At 39.9% G+C, this 18,433-nt stretch overlaps 1 protein-coding gene across 1 annotated transcript in view; it reads right to left on the bottom strand.

Annotated features, from left to right (window-relative positions):
* LAMB4 (laminin subunit beta 4) overlaps window positions 1-18,433 on the bottom strand; it is an 89,073-nt gene that overhangs the window by 16,296 nt on the left and 54,344 nt on the right. The window contains exons 19-27 of the mRNA XM_054726280.1: window positions 17,571-17,802; window positions 16,799-16,956; window positions 14,831-15,055; window positions 13,772-13,992; window positions 11,490-11,586; window positions 8,018-8,393; window positions 5,330-5,490; window positions 2,665-2,870; window positions 1,908-2,069 (exon numbers count right to left, since the gene is read on the bottom strand). Of these exons, the coding sequence (XP_054582255.1) occupies window positions 1,908-2,069; window positions 2,665-2,870; window positions 5,330-5,490; window positions 8,018-8,393; window positions 11,490-11,586; window positions 13,772-13,992; window positions 14,831-15,055; window positions 16,799-16,956; window positions 17,571-17,802 (1,838 nt within the window). The remainder of the gene's footprint in view (window positions 1-1,907; window positions 2,070-2,664; window positions 2,871-5,329; window positions 5,491-8,017; window positions 8,394-11,489; window positions 11,587-13,771; window positions 13,993-14,830; window positions 15,056-16,798; window positions 16,957-17,570; window positions 17,803-18,433) is intronic.

The following is an 18,433-nucleotide window of genomic DNA, read 5'->3' on the forward strand; positions in this document are numbered from 1 at the left end:
GATCTCAAAAGTTCTCACAAGGAAAAAATGTAACTGCGTGGTGATGCTAACTAAATTTATTGTGCGAATCATTTAGCAATACCAAGTCGTTATGTTGTACATCTACTAGTAAAACGAGTGCAATATTATGTCAAGTATATCTCAATATAAAAAAGTGGGTAGCAGCAAGTAAGAGTGTATAACAGTAAAATAAGAATTACAGAAATAAATACTCCGGATAGAAAAGTGCCAAATTATACAGACGAAATCTCGGCGGAGATTAGTCGATGCCATATTCAGAAAGAAAGAGATTGCTAAATTACTTCACTCTTAAAACATCTCTCTGCAATCCATCCCCTGTCACAATTGACTCCTGAGAATTCTCTCACAATCTCTCTGGCACGCTTCCCCTTCTAAGCAAGGGGAAAATAGCTCACCATTTTATCCACGTGACAACCCCCACCCCGTTCCAGTTCTCTAATGTGCTGATTAAGCCAGATTCTGCTAACACGTACCTCAGGGGCTGTCTTTCAAAAGTATAGTTTAAGGGGGCTTGTGTAAATTGTGTGGAATTTCTGTTTTTTTAAGAAGGGACAATATAATAATTTAAAATTCTATTAAACAATTAAGGATTGTTTTAAACACCAGGATGCAAGATCAGGATTTGCATTTATGATGTTCACTGCTGTATTTCCAACATCCAGATAAATGTCTGGCACAGAGTAGGTCCTCATGAATGTTTATTAGAGTAATGAAGAATAACGTAAGTGAAAAGCTATGTAGCAATACAGAATTATGACTATGCAAATAAAATGTTTCGACATTTCGTATGTGCAGGGGTTTTCTCCAGCTTGGCTACGCAGAGGCTTGCTCCATTCTTGGATTCTGGGGCATGTGGAGCAAGGACACAGGACCAGCTGGGCCTCAGGATCATGGAGTGAGGCTCCTGGAGGAAACTGTTGCTCGTGTGTGTGTGTGTGTGTGTGCGTGTGTGTGTGTGTGTGTGTGTATACATGTACTGGTGTGTAGGTGCTCACACATGTATCATAGGTGGTTCTCAACCCTTTCCCAAGCTTGACCCTCTATCCTCCTCTCCATTTGAGATGTCTCCGCGTACATTTCCTTTTTGTTTAGGAGTTGGTTTCTGTTACTTGCAAACAAGAATGCCAACTGATAGAATATTCAACTTACATTGGTTAAAACACCTCAGTGCTTTAAGAACTATTTTTTCATCAAAGGCTCTACGTAGATTGTCAAAAAAGGAATGAGCTAGGGGGCACTTCATCTTATTCTCAAGATGAATACAATGTATTATTCACAGAATACCTGAAATTGTGTTCACCCTTTTAAGAAGAATATGATGTATTCGCAAAAACGCTAAAGAAAAAATAGGTAATTAAAAAGTATACTCATCAATGTGACCAGAAAAGTAAATGAAATCTTTTAAAATTATTAGAGAAGGAATTCAAGGCATAAGGACATATTCCTGTTAAAATATTTTCTAACATTAAATTAAATTCTAACATTAAACTGTATATATTTGGTAGAATTTCATATATACCCTTGAATTGATAAAAAATGATTCTTTACTTTGGAAGATCTATAGTTTTCAAAGCTTCAAAGCCAGGAGTCTTCACATTTCTATGTAGTGTTTGCTATAAAAGAAATATGTCCACACAAGTCTATGTCCTACAAACACATAGTAATAGAAATATTAAATAGAAAATATGTCAATATTCACATCTACTTCTAAATCTACATTTATATAGACATCTATAGTTTTATCCTACATTTCCAGGCGTAAGAATACCTAATATCTAGAATCATCCTTCTGCTTAGAAGCTAAATGGCAGTTTTTAAAATTCCAAATAGCTCCCTTTCTTTATTGCTACAGCTTTACAAATAAAGCAAGAGAAGACATGACTTACCTGATTTTTCAGACCTGGAGCCTGGCTGCTCAAGTTCTGAATCATGGACTCTGCTTCTTGAGCTTTTTGAAGGGCATTCCTCGAGAGGGGCAGGGAGTCATGACAGCTTGGGCCACCACATGACGAGAGCACACACGGCAGGTCCCCTCGTTCTCCACACACCTGACGGAGAAATGACTTCCGTGAAAAAGCCACTCGCGGGCAGATTTTTTTGAATGCCATCCAGGTTCATGGCGGCAAGGCACTGCTCTATTCGTACATGTTTCTTCAATAGTTATTTATGCTTAGTGTATAGATGTGACCCATTAAATGTTTCTTAGGTAACTGAATCAGTATCTAAAATATTAGTTATCAGCATTGTGCCAATTAGTGTCATTTTTATACTTACAGTTTTGGGGGGACATTGTCAAATGTCTAGCATTTCCCTGTTAATTTCCTTTAAATAAATAAAATTTACCTTTTACTTACAATGAGGCAGGAAGAGAAATCTGTACCCTCTGGGAAATAGTAAATAATATAAAATAATAAAATGAAGGCACAATTTTTACTCTTTGATTATTCTTAAACTTTGACTTAAGAAATAAAAAATAAATAAATTTATTTATTTATACATTGTTAACAGAGCATTTATATATGTTATATATATTTATACATTTATAAAATAAATAAAAAAAATAAGATGTAAGACAGGAAAATATAATTGAAGAGACCAAGTAGAAGCCACAAACATTTTTTACTACACTGTATGAATATTTACCTTTTCCTTCAGTATTTGGATATCTGGTATCTTAATCTGTTTTAATTTTTCCAATGACAAGTTTTCTTTTGAGGTTAATGTATCTAAGATGGTAAGTAAGTCAATCCTGGTTTTCTCAGAGTTATTTATGATGGAAGTAGTTTCACTAATTCTTTTTTCAGCAGATGATGATCTGTGATAATACTTCTTGATGTTCTCTGAGAAATCTACATCAACATAAATTGAGGTAAGATAAATGTTTTGAAAACAAATGAAATTATACATTGACTATCAAGATAATTATTTCACAATTTGGCCACTATCTTTGTCTTAATGACAGTACAAAAAGTCAACATCCTCTTCCTTGAATTTACACTCTTATGAGGAAGGATTAGATGTAGGATATTATATATATATAATAGATGTAGAACATTAAGATTCAAATCTGCAGACATGGGTTTGAGTGTTGGTTCACCTTTTACTGTCTGGCTAGGTCCTTGAGCAAATTGTTTAATGTCTTAGATTGAGTTCCCTTATCTGTAAATTGGTGATAATAATTTGTGAGGATTGAGTGAGATATGAAAATACTTTGTAAACTGTTCCACAAATGTATTAATTATGCATTAATTATGAACCCTAATGTAATAAACCAACCAAATCCACCTAATTATATAGAGTGGGAGTGGACAAACTTGTTCTGTGAAGAGTCAGGGGATAAGCGTTTTAGTAGTTTTCCCGGCCATAGTGCTCTGTCACAATGACTCAGCTCTGCCATTGTTGTGTGAAAGCAGCAGCAGACAATAGTAAATAAATAGGGGAGGTTGTCTTCTAATGAAACTTCATTCACAGAGACAGGCTGTGGGTAGGATTTGCTGGCAGGCTGTCTTTTGCTCACCTCTGATGTTGAGGCTGATGACAATAGCTCGCATTTGTAGAGTGCTTTCTATAGGCCTGCACTTCCTATCAATGTTCTTCCTTAACCTTCTCACAGCACTGTGAGATGTTTATTACTATGATCACCCTCACCTTATAAGTGAGGAAATGAAGCTCTGATGAAGTCATCTATTTGCCTGAGGTCTCACTGCTAGTAGGAGGTGAAGCCAGGATTTGAAGCCAGGTGGTTTGACTATGGAGCCAATGTCTACATTAAGCACTTCTCTATATTTTCCATACTGTTATTAAAATGCAAATTCATTAAAATAACATGGTATTTTTTAAAGTAAATGATGGTATATTAGGGCTCTAAACTATAACTCCATATTTTAGGAAACAGAGGCCCAAGGTCCTACACTTTGCACACTACATAACCAGAATCCGGGTACCAACCATACCTCATCTTTTAAACCTTCCTGGTTCTTACACTCACATATCCTCAACACACATGATTTTCATTTATCATAAAACAAAACCATGTTCCTATTACTTGGAATGATTTTCTTCCTTTTTCTGGCAAATTTATCTTCATTCTGTGAAGCCCAATTCAATTGTCACCTACTCCCTGAAGCCTTTTCTAAGAAACTCAGAAGGAATTTCATTTTCACTGCTCTGTCCTGGAAGCAATCGAAGATGCCCTAATTTAGTCTTTTTGTTCGCAATTGTTTATATGCCTGTCTTCCCACTAGATTGGAATAACTTAAGGACAAGGACTTTGAGTGTTCATCTCCCTAGCACAGTGTCAGGCATTGAGAAAAACTTCAGAAACAGCTATTGGGCTGCAAGTTTGAGAGGCTTAGCCTGAGGGCAGTTTTCCATTCTTCTACCTGGCTTGGGTGACCGCTGGTAGACGTCCAGTTCTTTCAGTGGGCACCTTCTTCCAGATTAGGAATCAGAACAAATTCCTTATTCTTGACATAGGATTTATTGAGTATCATGGATGGTTATTTCACTAAATTAAGTCTTCCTTTAGGGTCATAATTGTCATGTATTTTTTCTCTTTAAGGAGCATACACATAGGGCAGAGAAAGCAGACCGTGTTATGGCCTCCAAGGTGAGTTTCATGCATATTTTCGCTTTACCTCCCAATTAGATGGGTTAGGCGTGAACAGGTTCAGTGCTGCCTCTTCTGGTAGTATCAGGTTGTCCATTTCCAAGTATAACAGATCTCATCAGAGATCAGGAGAAGAGCTAATCCAAGGTTTGCTTCAGAGTTCCATTTCTCCTCCAAGTTGATCCTGACTTCGACGCAGCTCCCATTCATTTTTGAGAACTATGCAATGTGAATTGTGGGCTTCTAGTATGTTACATAACTCCACACCCCTGCAAAGTCCTTATGAGAAAGTCTTTTTTGCTTCATATTCCTTTGCATTTATGGTTGCTGGAAATGGAGTGGCTCATACTCAGGATAACATACCGCAGAAACATACCTCTTTTATTTCCTTATGCATGTTAGCATTTCTAAGTTGCTGATTTCACAAGACCACTTGCATGGTTTGGCTCTAGAAGGTTGCTTTGGTATTTGTTTAGTACCAGTCATTTGTTATTTTGAGCAAATACTATCTAGGTTCTGCAATGTTTAAAAAGTTGAAATATTCATATACAAATAATGTCTTCAATGGGTGTGTTTTCATGTTCTGAAGTGCTGGGGTGCTATGGCAGTAAGCACAGGGTGACTCACTAATGGAATGTACTATGGATTTTATAAACATTTGTCCAGAAACAGACAGTTGAAGTGCATTTTCTCTCTTACCCACAATGCTTGCATTACGGGCACTGGAGTACAAATCAATTTCTTCCTGAAGATTTTCAAGTAAGAGGTCTGATTCATTCCTCATTTTCACTATTGTTTCCTCCAGATCTTGAAATTCATATACTGTTTTCAGTTGTTCACCAAGCTGCATGATTTGTTTCCTATAGGAGAAAATGAGAGTAAACATAGTGAAGCTTGTATTACATTTGATAGATTGCCCTCATTATTAGGGCAATTACCTCAAAATTAGAATGTATTTCCCCACCCCCTAATTTTCATTTGGCAGTTTATAATTCCGTTTATGGCTTATCTCTTTCTTGTTAACTGGTATATTTCATCACTCACTTAAAAAATGATCAGCACCCAAGGTCTAGTAGAATAAAAAGGTTTTTGAATCTTTCAATATCAACTGTTTATACTCTCTCTGTCTCTCTTTGCTTTGGGTTTTCAAAAACATGTATTTAAACATGGCTCATTTAGATCAGTCTAAGAGAGCGAATCTACATTCAGCTCTGAACACACAGCCCCTGCCCAGCCTAGTTCTTCATTTAAAATAAGTCTGCTTCCAGCAAGGCTCCTTTTAGTGCTACTTCTGTACATGGTCTTAACTTTCAATGATCACAAGTGACAAGGAGGTTCCTTGTTGGTGAGTGTACCTTGTGTGTTTTCATTTGCCATCACCTTCTTCTCTGATGCTGCAAACTAAGATGAACCCAAAGAGGCCCACACCAAGACACATCATAATTAAAATGCAAAAGATTAAAGACAAAGCAGCAAGACAGAAGCAGTTCATTACCTACAAGACAGCTCCTATCAGACTGTAAGCTGATTTTTCAACAGAAATTTTGTAGGCCAAAAGAGACTGGCATGAAATACTCGAAGTAATGGAAAGTAAGGACCTCCAACCAAGATTACTTTACCGAGCAAAGCTATAATTTAGAATTGAAGGACATATAAAGAGCTTCCAAGACAAAAAAAAAAAAAAGCTAAAGGAATTAATCACCACCAAACAGTATTATCTATAATAATCTATAATAATAAAAGCATAATCTGCTAATTAGACCAGACGTCCTTCAAGACATCCTTCCCGGATGAAGCTGGGACTGCAGCCATGGCTGCAAGGGAGGGATCCAGGCAATTGTGACTGCGAAGGCCTACTCTTGCACGAATTTTGTGCATTGGGCCTCTAGTCCTATATAACAAAAGGGTAATATGCAAATTGTCCCTCAACCAGGAGTTCAACCAGGGGTGGGCCTGGCCCACCAACTGCCTGGGGCCTCTCACTCCGGTTGGGGTGGACTGACTGGACCCCACCCATGCATGAATTCGTGCACCAGGCCTCTAGTAAAAAATAATAAAGGGTTTTCTTTAAGAAGAAGAAAAAGAAAAGATAAAAAATATGAATAATAAAATTACAATAACTAGTTTAAATGTAAATGGATTAAATGTTCCAATCTAAAGACATACTGTGGCTGAATGGATAACAAAACAAGACCCTTACTTATGTTGTCTACAAGAGACTCACTTCAGATTGAAATACACACACAAACTGGAAGAAAAGGGATGGAAAGGATATTTCATGAAAATAGAAATGAAAAAAAGCTGGGGTAGCAATATTTATACCAGACAAAATAGACTTTATTTTTTTTTTTATTGATCTTTTACAGAGAGGAAGAGAGAGGGATAGAGTTAGAAACATCGATGAGAGAGAAACATCAATCAGCTGCCTCTTGCACACCCCCCACTGGGGATGTGCCCGCAACTAAGGTACATGCCCTTGACTGGAATCGAACCCGGGACCCCTCAGTCCGCAGGCCGACGCTCTATCCACTGAGCCAAACCGGTTTTGGCCAGACAAAATAGACTTTAAAATAAGTCTATAACAAGAGACAGCCAATGACCCAGCAATTCCACTTCTGGGTATTTATCTGAAGAAATCCAAAACACTAAATTGAAAAGACATATGCATTCATATGTTTATTGCGGCATTATTTACAATAGCCAATACAAGAAAGCAACCTAAGTGTCCATTAGATGAATGGATAAAGAAGAAGTGGTACATATATACAATGAAATATGTCTCAGCCATAAAAAAAATGAAATTTTGCCATTTGCAACAACATGGCTGAACCTAAAGGGTGTTGTGCTGAGTGAAATATGTGAGAAAGAAAAATATCATTTGATTGCACTTATATGTGGAATCTGAAAAACAAAATAAATAAACATGCAGATCAGTAACAGACTTATACAGAGGACATTTTAATGTTTGCCACGTAGAATAGGGTTAGGGTTATGGGTGAAAAAGGTGAAGGAATGAATAAGTACAAATTGGCAGTTACAGAATTGTCATGGGGATGTAAAGTACAGTATAGGGAAGATAGTCAATAATATTGTAATTACTATGTATGGTGTCAAATGGGTACTAGATCACTTAATAAGTTATATAAGTGTCTAATCACTGTGGTGTACACCTGAAACTAAATTAATATTGTATGTCAACTGTAATTTAAAAATAAAAATTATTTTAAAAAAGAGACAATATAATCACCAGTCTATTAACTGGATTTATTATCCTATTTCTCTAGTGTTAACACACATTTAAGTACATTTTTTAAGCTGAAGGCTGTTAAAGTAGAAGTTAAGATAAATCAGGAACTTCACTATCTATTGCTTGAGCACAAATCTTACCGAACAGAGTCATGATAATCCTTGACTTTTAAGAATTCCCCAGATGAGAAAACAGGATGTTTTAAAATCCTTTCTATTTCAGACATGTTCTCTCCAAGGCCTTTGAAGTCAGCCTCACAGACGGGCAGGGTCTCTCTTTTATCTTGCATGTTAGCAGCCAGCCTAATTAACCCTTGCACTGTGCTAGAGAGGAAAGAAATGGTGTGGTCCCATTGATCAAAGCATGAGTGACACCGAAGACAAGCAGGGAATTCCTGGCCGTGACCCCGTGCGCAGTGATCACACCGCTGGCCGCTGACACCTTCCCGGCAGTGACACATGCCAGTGTCCTGGTCACAGATGGGCTTCTGGGTACCTTCCCTGTTGCAGTCACATGCTAAAGAGAGAGAGAAGGAGCAGAGATGTCATCACCTGGTCTTTTGCTTATAACTAGCTCAAGAGTAAAGACCTTGAGAATCTCTCCAACTCCTGTTGCTAAGGTGAACATTTAAAACCAGTATAATTTCAGGGATCTGTGCAATGGTCATTAAAATACAGCATTCTTCTTTTCATTCCACCAATGAATCAGTTTATGGTTTTTATGTAGAAACTAGAGGCCCAGTGCACAAAATTTGTGCACGAGTATGGTCCCTAGGCCTGGCCTGCTATCAGGGCCATCTTCCCCGGCTACCCACAAATGCTTATAGCAACTTTATTCATAATTGCCAAAACTTGAAGGTAACTAAGATGTCCTTCAGTAGGTGAATGGATAAACTGTGGTACAATTACACAATAAAAATATTATTCAGTGTTAAACACTAAAGAGCTTCAAGTCATGAAAAGATGTGGAGGAAACTTAAATGCTAACTGAAATAAGCCAATTTGAAAAGACTAATTGCTGTATGATTCCAACTATAGGACATTCTAGAAAAGGCAAAACTATCCTATATAATAAAAGGCTAATATGCAAATTATCCCCATGTGCGGGAGTTCGACCAACCAGGAGTTAGATGTGCGCTGACCACGAGGGGGTGGCGCAAAACATGGCTGCATCAGCAACACGGTGCTGACAGCGGGCAGCAGTGGAGGTGCTGCTGGCCCCCAATGGACCCTGACAAGAGCGGACTGTGGCGGGATTGTGGAGCAGGTGAGTGGGTGGTGCCAGGACAAGGCGGGTGTGAGTGGGGGCCCTGATCACCCCGGGGTCACCCCACAGATTGGCCCTGATCACAGGCCAGGCCTAGGGACCCTACCCATGCACGAATTTCATGCACTGGGCCTCTAGTTGAGACAATAAAAAGATTTATGGTTGTTAGGGATGGGGGTAGGCAGAATAGGCAGAGCACAGGGGAATTTTAGGATAGTGAAAATACTCTGCATGACACTATAGTGATGGATACATGCCTTTATACATTTGTCTAAATGCACAGAATGGACAATGCTAAGAGTGGACATAATGTAAATTATGGACTGTGGTGATTATAATGCTTCAATGTGGGTTCATCAATTATAACAACGACTCTCTTGGGGATGTTGACCATGGGGTAGGCTGTGCATCTGTGGGGGCAGAAAGTATATGGGAAATCTCTATACCTTCCTTTCAATTTTGCTGTGAACCTAAAATTGCTCTAAAAATGGTCTTTTTAAAAAGGGAGAAAATTAGTCTGGCCAACATGGCTTAGTGGTTGGACGTCGACCTATGAACCAGGAGCTCACGGTTTGATTCCCCATCAGGGCACATGTCTAGGCACATGCCCAGATTGTGGGTTTGATCCCCAGTGTGGGGCATGCAGGAGGCAGCCTATCAATGATTCTCTCTCATCATTGATATATATATATCTATATATATATATATATATATATATATCCCTTCCTCTCTGAAATCAATAAAAAAGATATTTAAAAAAGGGAGAAAAATAAATTTAATTTGTCTTAAAAAAAAAAACAAACACCACCCTATGCTACATGCACTTTAGTTAACTAGATTTTTGGTATTACACCTAAGGATGGAGGATGGGAGAGCTACTGAAGTTACTTCAATTTCCAAAAGGCCAGGGAATCACTAGCCTATGTAATTGCACTAACTGCAAGGAACAAGCGATTTAAAAATGCATTTGTCAGCTTGAATAAAGGAATGCCAATTACAAATAAAAACTGATTAACATATTAGGCCCCTCAACTAGACATCTGTCTGGCAGGTTTGCTTTGGTCCAGAGGCCAGGGGGTGGCACTAAGTCACATCCCCAGCTGGAAGCCAAGGTTCCCCCTAGCTAACCATTCTTCTCCAGGAGTTTTAGTGGAGTCTGTGGCTTTAGTTGACCATTTGCAAAGTTTTCTCTCTAAGAGATGAAAGCATTTTTATAAAATGAGATTATTGAAATATTAAAGGGACACAAGGAAAGGCACTCTGGAAGACAGATTTTCCAAGAATCAAAATTTCTCCCTGGTTTTTAAAGTAGTAATTCCACTTAGAAAATGGTGTGGGACTGGGGAAAACCATTCTGAATATATATTTGAGTGGGACAAGAAAATGCAGGCTTTTTTTGTTTTTTTTGGTTTTTTTTTTTTTGTCACAAAAGCACATTTATGAAAGAATGGAATGGAGGAAAGAGGAACAATATAAGTAGAGGTGACACGATGATAAGCCCATCACATATGTTATTTCTTTGGATTGACTTCTTTTTGGAAGCTGACTTTAAATAGAGATGCAAAAAATCCTTTCTCCTAGAACCTAATCCAGACATTAAATCTGCCCTTCCAATATGGTAGCTACTAACCACACCGGGTTATTGAGAGATTTAAACAAATTCAATAAAATAAACCATTGTTTTTCTCACTTGCCACATTGCAAATGCTCAACAGCTACACGTGGCTAATGGCTCCTGCACTGGACGGCGCAGACGTAGACACTTCCATCTCTGCGGGAAGTTCTATTGGACGCGCATCTCTAAGTCCTGCGAGTGCTGAGACATGGCAGGAGAGGCACTAGAACACAAGCTCCATGTCTTACACGTTCACTTCCTAGAGTACTCAGTAGGCACTCGAGGAATGTTGTAGAGTAAATGAGTAAGTGACTCTGTGGGAGACCCAGAGTTATGAGAGCCACGTTGAGGAAGCCTCTGCTGGCTTCCTGGGAGCCGTCCCCCAGCCTGTAATTCACTCCAGAGTAGCTGCTTTTGTCAACATGCTTCCAAATAGCAGAAAATTGGCTACAGGTTATGATCTCGCAGGCCTGTTCCATTTTAATGACTTTGAGGAATGTTAATATAGGCTACACGTTTGAATCTAGGCTAATATTTAATACAGCCTAAAGTTTTAGTACAGAAGAAAAAATATTTTTTATAGGGCTACAAAAAATACTATTTTCAAAACTGGAATTAAACTTTTTGAGTTTTCTAGAAAATAAAGGAGTTTGAAAGTCAGTTGGTTCATAGCGTGCTCGTGGTAGGACCAGGTTGACTGTGCTCATGTCTTTAGAAATAGCAATACTTACGGATGCATCGCCCGAGTGGGTCACTGTAATAATTTTCCTGGCACTCACTGCAGCGTTTCCCACTGTAGCCCAATTTACACGGACACTGGCCTGTAACCTGTGGGAACATTCATGGGTGAGGAACTGACAAGCTTTCTGATCTAAAAAAAAAAAAATGCATTTTAATACAAAACAGTTTTCCCTCCAGTGATTTAGAACATACAGCTGTGCAAAGTCAGAGGAAGGGAGATTCCCACGGCCAGCAACCACCCCCGACAGTACCAAGGATCAGGAGTTAATGTGTTTTGGCTTAGGGCTCTTGAATATACCGCCTGCTTCCAGCTGTTCAAGGACAGGTGGCCCCAAACTGGGAAACATACACAGATGTAAATGAAAACAAAACACAAAATGGGAAACGGGCCACATTCTTTTCCTCTACAGTTATGGGAGTTTCCCCAAAACACAGAGAGGCTAAAGCCCTGGACTAACATTCATCAATTAATTTGGCAAATGATGTTTCCATGATGAAATGTCCGATGGAGTTTCTCCCAACTGGGCCAGTGTTTTGCTCAACAAACATTTTTTTTTTTTTTTTTTTTTTGCACTTGAGATTTGATCATTTAATAATAGTTATTTAACTGTGTTTTGGGAAGAGGGTTGAATGTTTTTGTACCATCCCCACTGGATTCTTGACCAGCTTTTTTGAAAACCGAGGAGGTTGCAAAATTAACAGGAGAAAAATGTAGCAGCAAATCACTAGTATAGTGGCCCTAGGTTATATTGAGCAAATCTGCTTGAACAACAACTCTACCAGTATCTTCCAGTGAATAAGCAGCATGATTACCAAAGTGACAGCATCGACTGTGTTGCTACCCATCTTTGGCGTAACCACTAGCTTCTGTCCAAATGTAGAGAGGTTAGGGGCTCTTGTTGCTCATGAAGGCTGTCATATTGCTGGTTGTCCTTGATTGCTGGGCCATGCTGGATTACACTGATGTATAATCTGCTCCTTGTAGCTTGCCCCCATTGTTCTGAGGCCTGTCTTATGGGTTGCACAAAACTGGCAGCCTCCCTCTTTCCTCTTACAGTCCTCTTCCCAACTGTAGATAGTCATTTGCAACTTGTGTTTGCTGCTCTTCTTCAGGCTGACCAACCCCTAATTCCGTCAAGCCTTCATCAGAGAGTAGCACGGTTCTATGCCACTATCCTGGTTGTTTTCTTTTGGACACATATTACTTTGCTAACATAACGTTTAGAATGTGGCACTCAGAAAGGACAACTGTGCTCATGGAGCCATTTGGCTAGTACAGAGGACAGTGGGACAACGACTGCCCTGACCCTGGGTATGGCCCTCCCCCCCGACTCCAGCCTGAATGGGCATCGCCTCCTTGACAGCCCATCCACACAGCTGGCTCACTTGAAGCACACAATGAAAATCCTCAAATGTTTTTTTCGCATGAGCTGGTGCCAAGTTATTACTCCCACCCAATATTTATGCAAATTTTAAAAACACAATTGTAAAACTTGACTTGTATCCTCTTAATATCTCATCTTGTTTCCAGACAAGACAGCCTGTTAGGATATCTTGTCTCTTGTTCTGTCTTTGTCACATTAGCTTACAACTGTGTAATATCCACAAATCTGATAAGCCTGTTTCTCCAACTCCATCTTAAATTGTTGATGAAAATACTGGATGGCACGTTTGGATGTCTCTGTGAGAATGCACTGGGGACCGCCTACTGGCTGAGATAGAGGCATTTATCACAGTTGTTTAAACAGCTGAGAATCTTAACATTCATATGTGTCCTCTGTGCTCGAGTGAAAGTGTTTTCTCATTGTAAAGAGCAGCCTTCCCCTAGGAGTTCCCTTTGGGTCAGACAACCCCAAATCTTCTTGTTGTAAGGGGCTCTTTGGTTAAACCAGCACCATCTGACTTTCAGCTTCACAGGCTTCCCTCAATCTCCATGACTGAACTGTACTCTTTGTTGAGGGCTGCTACAAATATGCTTCCCAAAAGGCTAAGAAGCATGCCAGAGAGTGAGGCCATGAGCATTAGGAGTTCCTCCTGAGTTAGGAAGCCAAGCCGTCATGTGGAGATCTACCAATTTGTTCCACGTTTGGCGGCTGCGGGTGTGAGGAGTGGAGGGGAGCCCATAAAACAGACATGGTCATCTGGTGCCCAGATCTTGGTTTCTAGTACCATTCTCCAACAAAAGGAAACAGCACCCCTTGAAGAAATGGCTGATTCTAGAAAAGGGGCAGGAAATAGACACGATGAGCTTAGTAACTTTAAAGTATCTTGCCTGGTCACAGTGGCTACCATGAGAGGTCCGGGGGTCACAGTCACATGGTTGGCATCCTCTGCCAGGGATGAGGTTCCAGTATCCATCAGCGCAATGGTCACAGGTCCGCCCCGTGACGTTGGGCAGACAAGGGCATGTGCCAGAGTCTGGGTCACAAATGCAAGCTCCCTGGCTAGGGGGACACTCAGAGGTATTCACGCCAGAAGGATGACAGGAGCATCCTGAGATAACAGGAGGTAAATTAGGTGATAACACTGGCTTTCAACAACCCATGCAAACACGGAGAAATGTGTCATTTCTCCAAAGGGCTCAATACCTTACAATAGTACAGAATTTATCAAAGAATTAAGTAGGTTGTACCCGTTCAACTGTTGTTGATCTCCCAGAACAGCAGTTTCATATGGTTGTGCCTACTATGTTCGAAGAGCTCACATAGTAGGCTGTGAGAAAGACTGCAAGTCTCACCTTTTCCCTCATGACATTCACCCAAGTTCCATTTATGTGAAAGATCTGAAACCAAATGGTTTACTAAATTGGGTGAACTGAAATATCACCCAGCTGATATCTCCTAAAAAAGAGAAGTTTATTTCTCCTCTTTCTTTATTCTAGAATTAAACCTATGTCCTCTTCTACATCAGTGATTCTCGTATTTATACATTAAAGTCACTTGATGAGTTTGTGGCAATGCATATTTGTGCGTCTCACTCCCAGAGCGTCAATTCCGTGGATCTGAGGTATAGCCCAGGAATTTGCATTTTAATGCCTCATTCCCACCCCTAGATGACTCTGGCTCAGTGCACATTGGACCATCCTCCGAGGAATAATGCTCAAAATCCACTAGAGCAATAGTCAGAGAAGGCAAACTAATGACACCAGTGAGTATAGTATAGCTGCACCTATTTCTGCTGATGAGTTCAGTGTCCCAGCCCATCACCCAGGGGGTGCTGACACCCCTGGCCTAACTGAAACAGGCATGGGAGAGCTGCTACAACACTCATGAGCTGCCACTCTGCTGCCACAACCCCCCACCCCTTCCCCCCAGGAGCCTTGCAGACTTACTTTGGCAGGTTTGATTGAGGGCTGATCCAAAGTGACCCGGTTTGCAAAGCTGGCAGTTAGGCCCCTGAGTGTTGTGCAGACATTTAAGGCATTCCCCTGTTACTCGGCTGCAGGCCTCTGGATCAGTAACATCAATGTTGTTGTTGCAGGCACACGGCCGGCAAGGTGCTCCAGAAATTCTGGGATTTCCATAGAAACCAGCAGAGCATTCTTCACACTGCTTACCTGAAAGATGGAGAGAGAAAAAGGGAATGAGGTGACAGGTTTTCCATAGAAACCAGCAGAGCATTCTTCACACTGCTTACCTGAAAGATGGAGAGAGAAAAAGGGAATGAGGTGACAGAGGTGCGTGTGTGTGTGTGTGTGTGCATGTGTGTGTGTGTTGGGCGAGGGGGGATGGAGATTGGTATAAATAGAGAATAATTGGGCACCTCTAGGGATAATGAGAGGTCACACATTGAGGATGAATAAGGAAAAGTGTTCTAATTTAAAACAAAACCTTCATTTTAACTTATTATTCATTCAAAGGGTAAAATGATTATCCAGGGCTAAAAATCTTTGGTGAAGAATGGATTCTAGTCTTTATTAAAACCTAAGAGTTGTAGGCACAGGACCCCTGGATCCTTACAGAACCAGGGTCAAAATAGTGTACCCAGGGCCCAAAGTTCATGTCAGCCCTTCTCCTCCCCAGGGCCCACCCCATCCGGTCCTGGAGGTGAAACAGCAGCAGCCTGAGATATGTGTCTAGCAGTGAAGGTGGCTGAGAGTAGTTTCCTTGAGGTATGAGTACAAGAGGGTGTTCTTACTGAGCACTGGATGCAGAAACCATCCCTTCTCTCCTATACTCTTTGCCCTTCCAACCATAAGGCAACTGCACTTGTTTAGGTGTCCAAACTGTGGGTCTACTCGCCATATTTTTGGTTCATCCCATTTAGAAATGCTCTGGGAGCCCAGTTCTTAAAAAATGGCTAACCAAACCCTGGCTGTTTGGCTCAGTGGATAGAATGTTGGCCTGTGGACTGAATGTCCCGGGTTCGATTCCAATCAAGGGCACATGCCTGGGCTGTGGACTCAATCCCCAGTAGGGGGCGTGCAGGAGGCAGCTAATTGATGATTCTCATCATTAATGTTTCTGTCTCTCCCTCTCCCTTCCTCTCTGAAATCAATAAAAAAAATATTTTAAAAAATGGTCAACCAAGCCAAAGTATACAGGAAGAAGAAACTATAAGAGAAAAGGCAATTGACAAGAGATGTGTAACCATAGAGATAATAAAAATATTATCCATGTAATTTATTATCATTATGGTAATTATCACTGAAGAAAATACGAGCACCATATTTCTAAGTGTGATTAAATCAAGTGGACTTCGTAAGTTTTCTTCCTTGTTTACATTACATGTTTACACTCATGCTTAAACTATGCAAAATAAAATTTTTGAGCAACAGATACAAATATTAACTTATGCAGTCTCCATTCAATGCCCAAATCAGTGCTTCCAGACTTTTGGAAAAATTAGTTGTATCTGTGAAATGCCAGTCAAATTGATTGGTCAGAATTATACAAAGAAAGCATTGGACTGGTTATTATTATTATTATTTTTACTTTTTAATTGCTTATATGTAATATACTATATCACATATATTTACTTCACCACATATATATCTTAACATGTGATGATTTTATTTTAAATAAATTAATTTGATTTAAACTCATTTGGTCAGTTCGTTTTCCAGAACAGTAATAAAATTTATAACCCAGTGGGATGAGTTATAAATTGTCATTGGTTTTTGAATCATTTGAATTCTTTGTTTATAAAGCAGCAATTTACCACATTGTGTCTTCTTACCATTAACTTATATCCTGTAACATTCATTGGGTCAAGGTAGATAAATTATTAATATGGGATTACTTTTCAGATAGCCATGTGAAATAGAAGCAAAACAGCCATCATAAAGTCTTCTGCCTACCTGCATAACCTTGAGTACAATTGCAGATTACATCTGAGTTCCAAGGATTCCGATAACAGGAATGGGCAAAGTACTGATTGCTCGAGGGAACATCTGGACATGGGCAAGGACGGCAGGGCTGTCCTGAAGAAGGATTTCCATAGTAACCATCGATGCATCTGTCAAGGCAATTTATTTTCACCAATACGTTCCCAGAAAAAGCTTACATGTTAGCCAGTGTGCATTTGCTATGCATTAGGACTATGCAGCTCTGAAAACTCAATTTTTTAGAAGATGCTTATTTGCTCTGCATGAGGATTTTTTGCTGTTGAAAGTCCCATGGTATAGTCATTAAACTCCATACAATAGCACTCAATTTATGTGTCTTACTTCAGGAATATAAAAAGCAAGGTGCCAGGCAAATGCCTGTTATTAATTTAATCAGACACTGTCTGGCTTATAACAAGATTTTGAAGGATGACAGAATGACCTTATCTTCCCACCTAGAACAACCATTCAATACTGTTAGTCTCTACTCAGTGGTCCTTTGGAGAATGTTGCGGATTGGAACAAAAGAAAAATTAAAAATAAAAGTATAGCTAGCCAGCATGGCTCAGTGGTTGAGCACTGACCTAAAACCAGGAGGTCACAGTTCAATTCCTGATCAGGGCACATGCCCGGTTGCAGGCATTGATGTTTCTATCTCTCTCTCCCTGTCCCTTCCTCTCTGAAATCAATAAAAAAATATTTTAAAATAATAAAAATAAAAGTACCATACATATGAATTCCATACCTTTCACAGTTTCTTCCAGTTGTAAACCCCCCACAATTGACGCATGATCCTGTTTCTGGATCACAAAGCTCAGCGAACGAATTACAAAGGCAGGGGTGACAGTTGGGAAATCCAAAATAGCCCTGCAGGCACCCGTCACAGCGGCGGCCAGCCACCTCTTCCTGGCAGGGGCACTGCCCGGTGATCTGGTCACACACAGTGCTCGTTGAGCCTCGAGGGTGGCAGTGACACACTAGATAAAGCAAAGAGAACATGGTGGGGTAGGGTGGGGGGCAATGGTGTGCTGGTGAAAGCGGCACAGTCCTGATTTTGCAGTCCCTAACTTACCAGCTCACTCCGATCAAGGTGAATAGAGGGAGTCTCTAAAGTGCCTAGAGCAGAGCCTGGCATAGAGCGAGCACCAGGTGACTGTTGGTAAAATAGCAATTCACCAATTCATTCAACAAACTGTAAGCTGTGAACAACTGGGTTTGATAAATGTTGTTTATACAGAGGAACTGAACAAGTAGTGTGCTTTTAATGACTTGAACTTCCATATATCTTGGGAGTCAAACTTTAAGACTATAAAAAAATATAAGAGACCCCTCTCAAAACTGTCAGGTTTCCTTTTTCCTGGACAAGATAGTAAAGGCTCAACCCTTTTCTGCTAATTGTTGAATTACTTGAGCTGATCTTTCCTATAAAAAAAATGTAATGCCTGTTTGGTTTACAGGGTGCTACATGGAAAAAAAATATATTCCTTCGTGTATCTTACCATAAACAATTCATTTTTTTAAAGAAAAAGTAAAAAAGAGCAGTGATGATCCAGCTGGCATGGCTAAATGGTTGAGCATCGACCTATGAACAAAGAGGTCAAGTTTTGA

Source organism: Eptesicus fuscus, chromosome 14 (genome assembly GCF_027574615.1).
Source record: "Eptesicus fuscus isolate TK198812 chromosome 14, DD_ASM_mEF_20220401, whole genome shotgun sequence".
Lineage (NCBI taxonomy): Eukaryota > Metazoa > Chordata > Mammalia > Chiroptera > Vespertilionidae > Eptesicus > Eptesicus fuscus.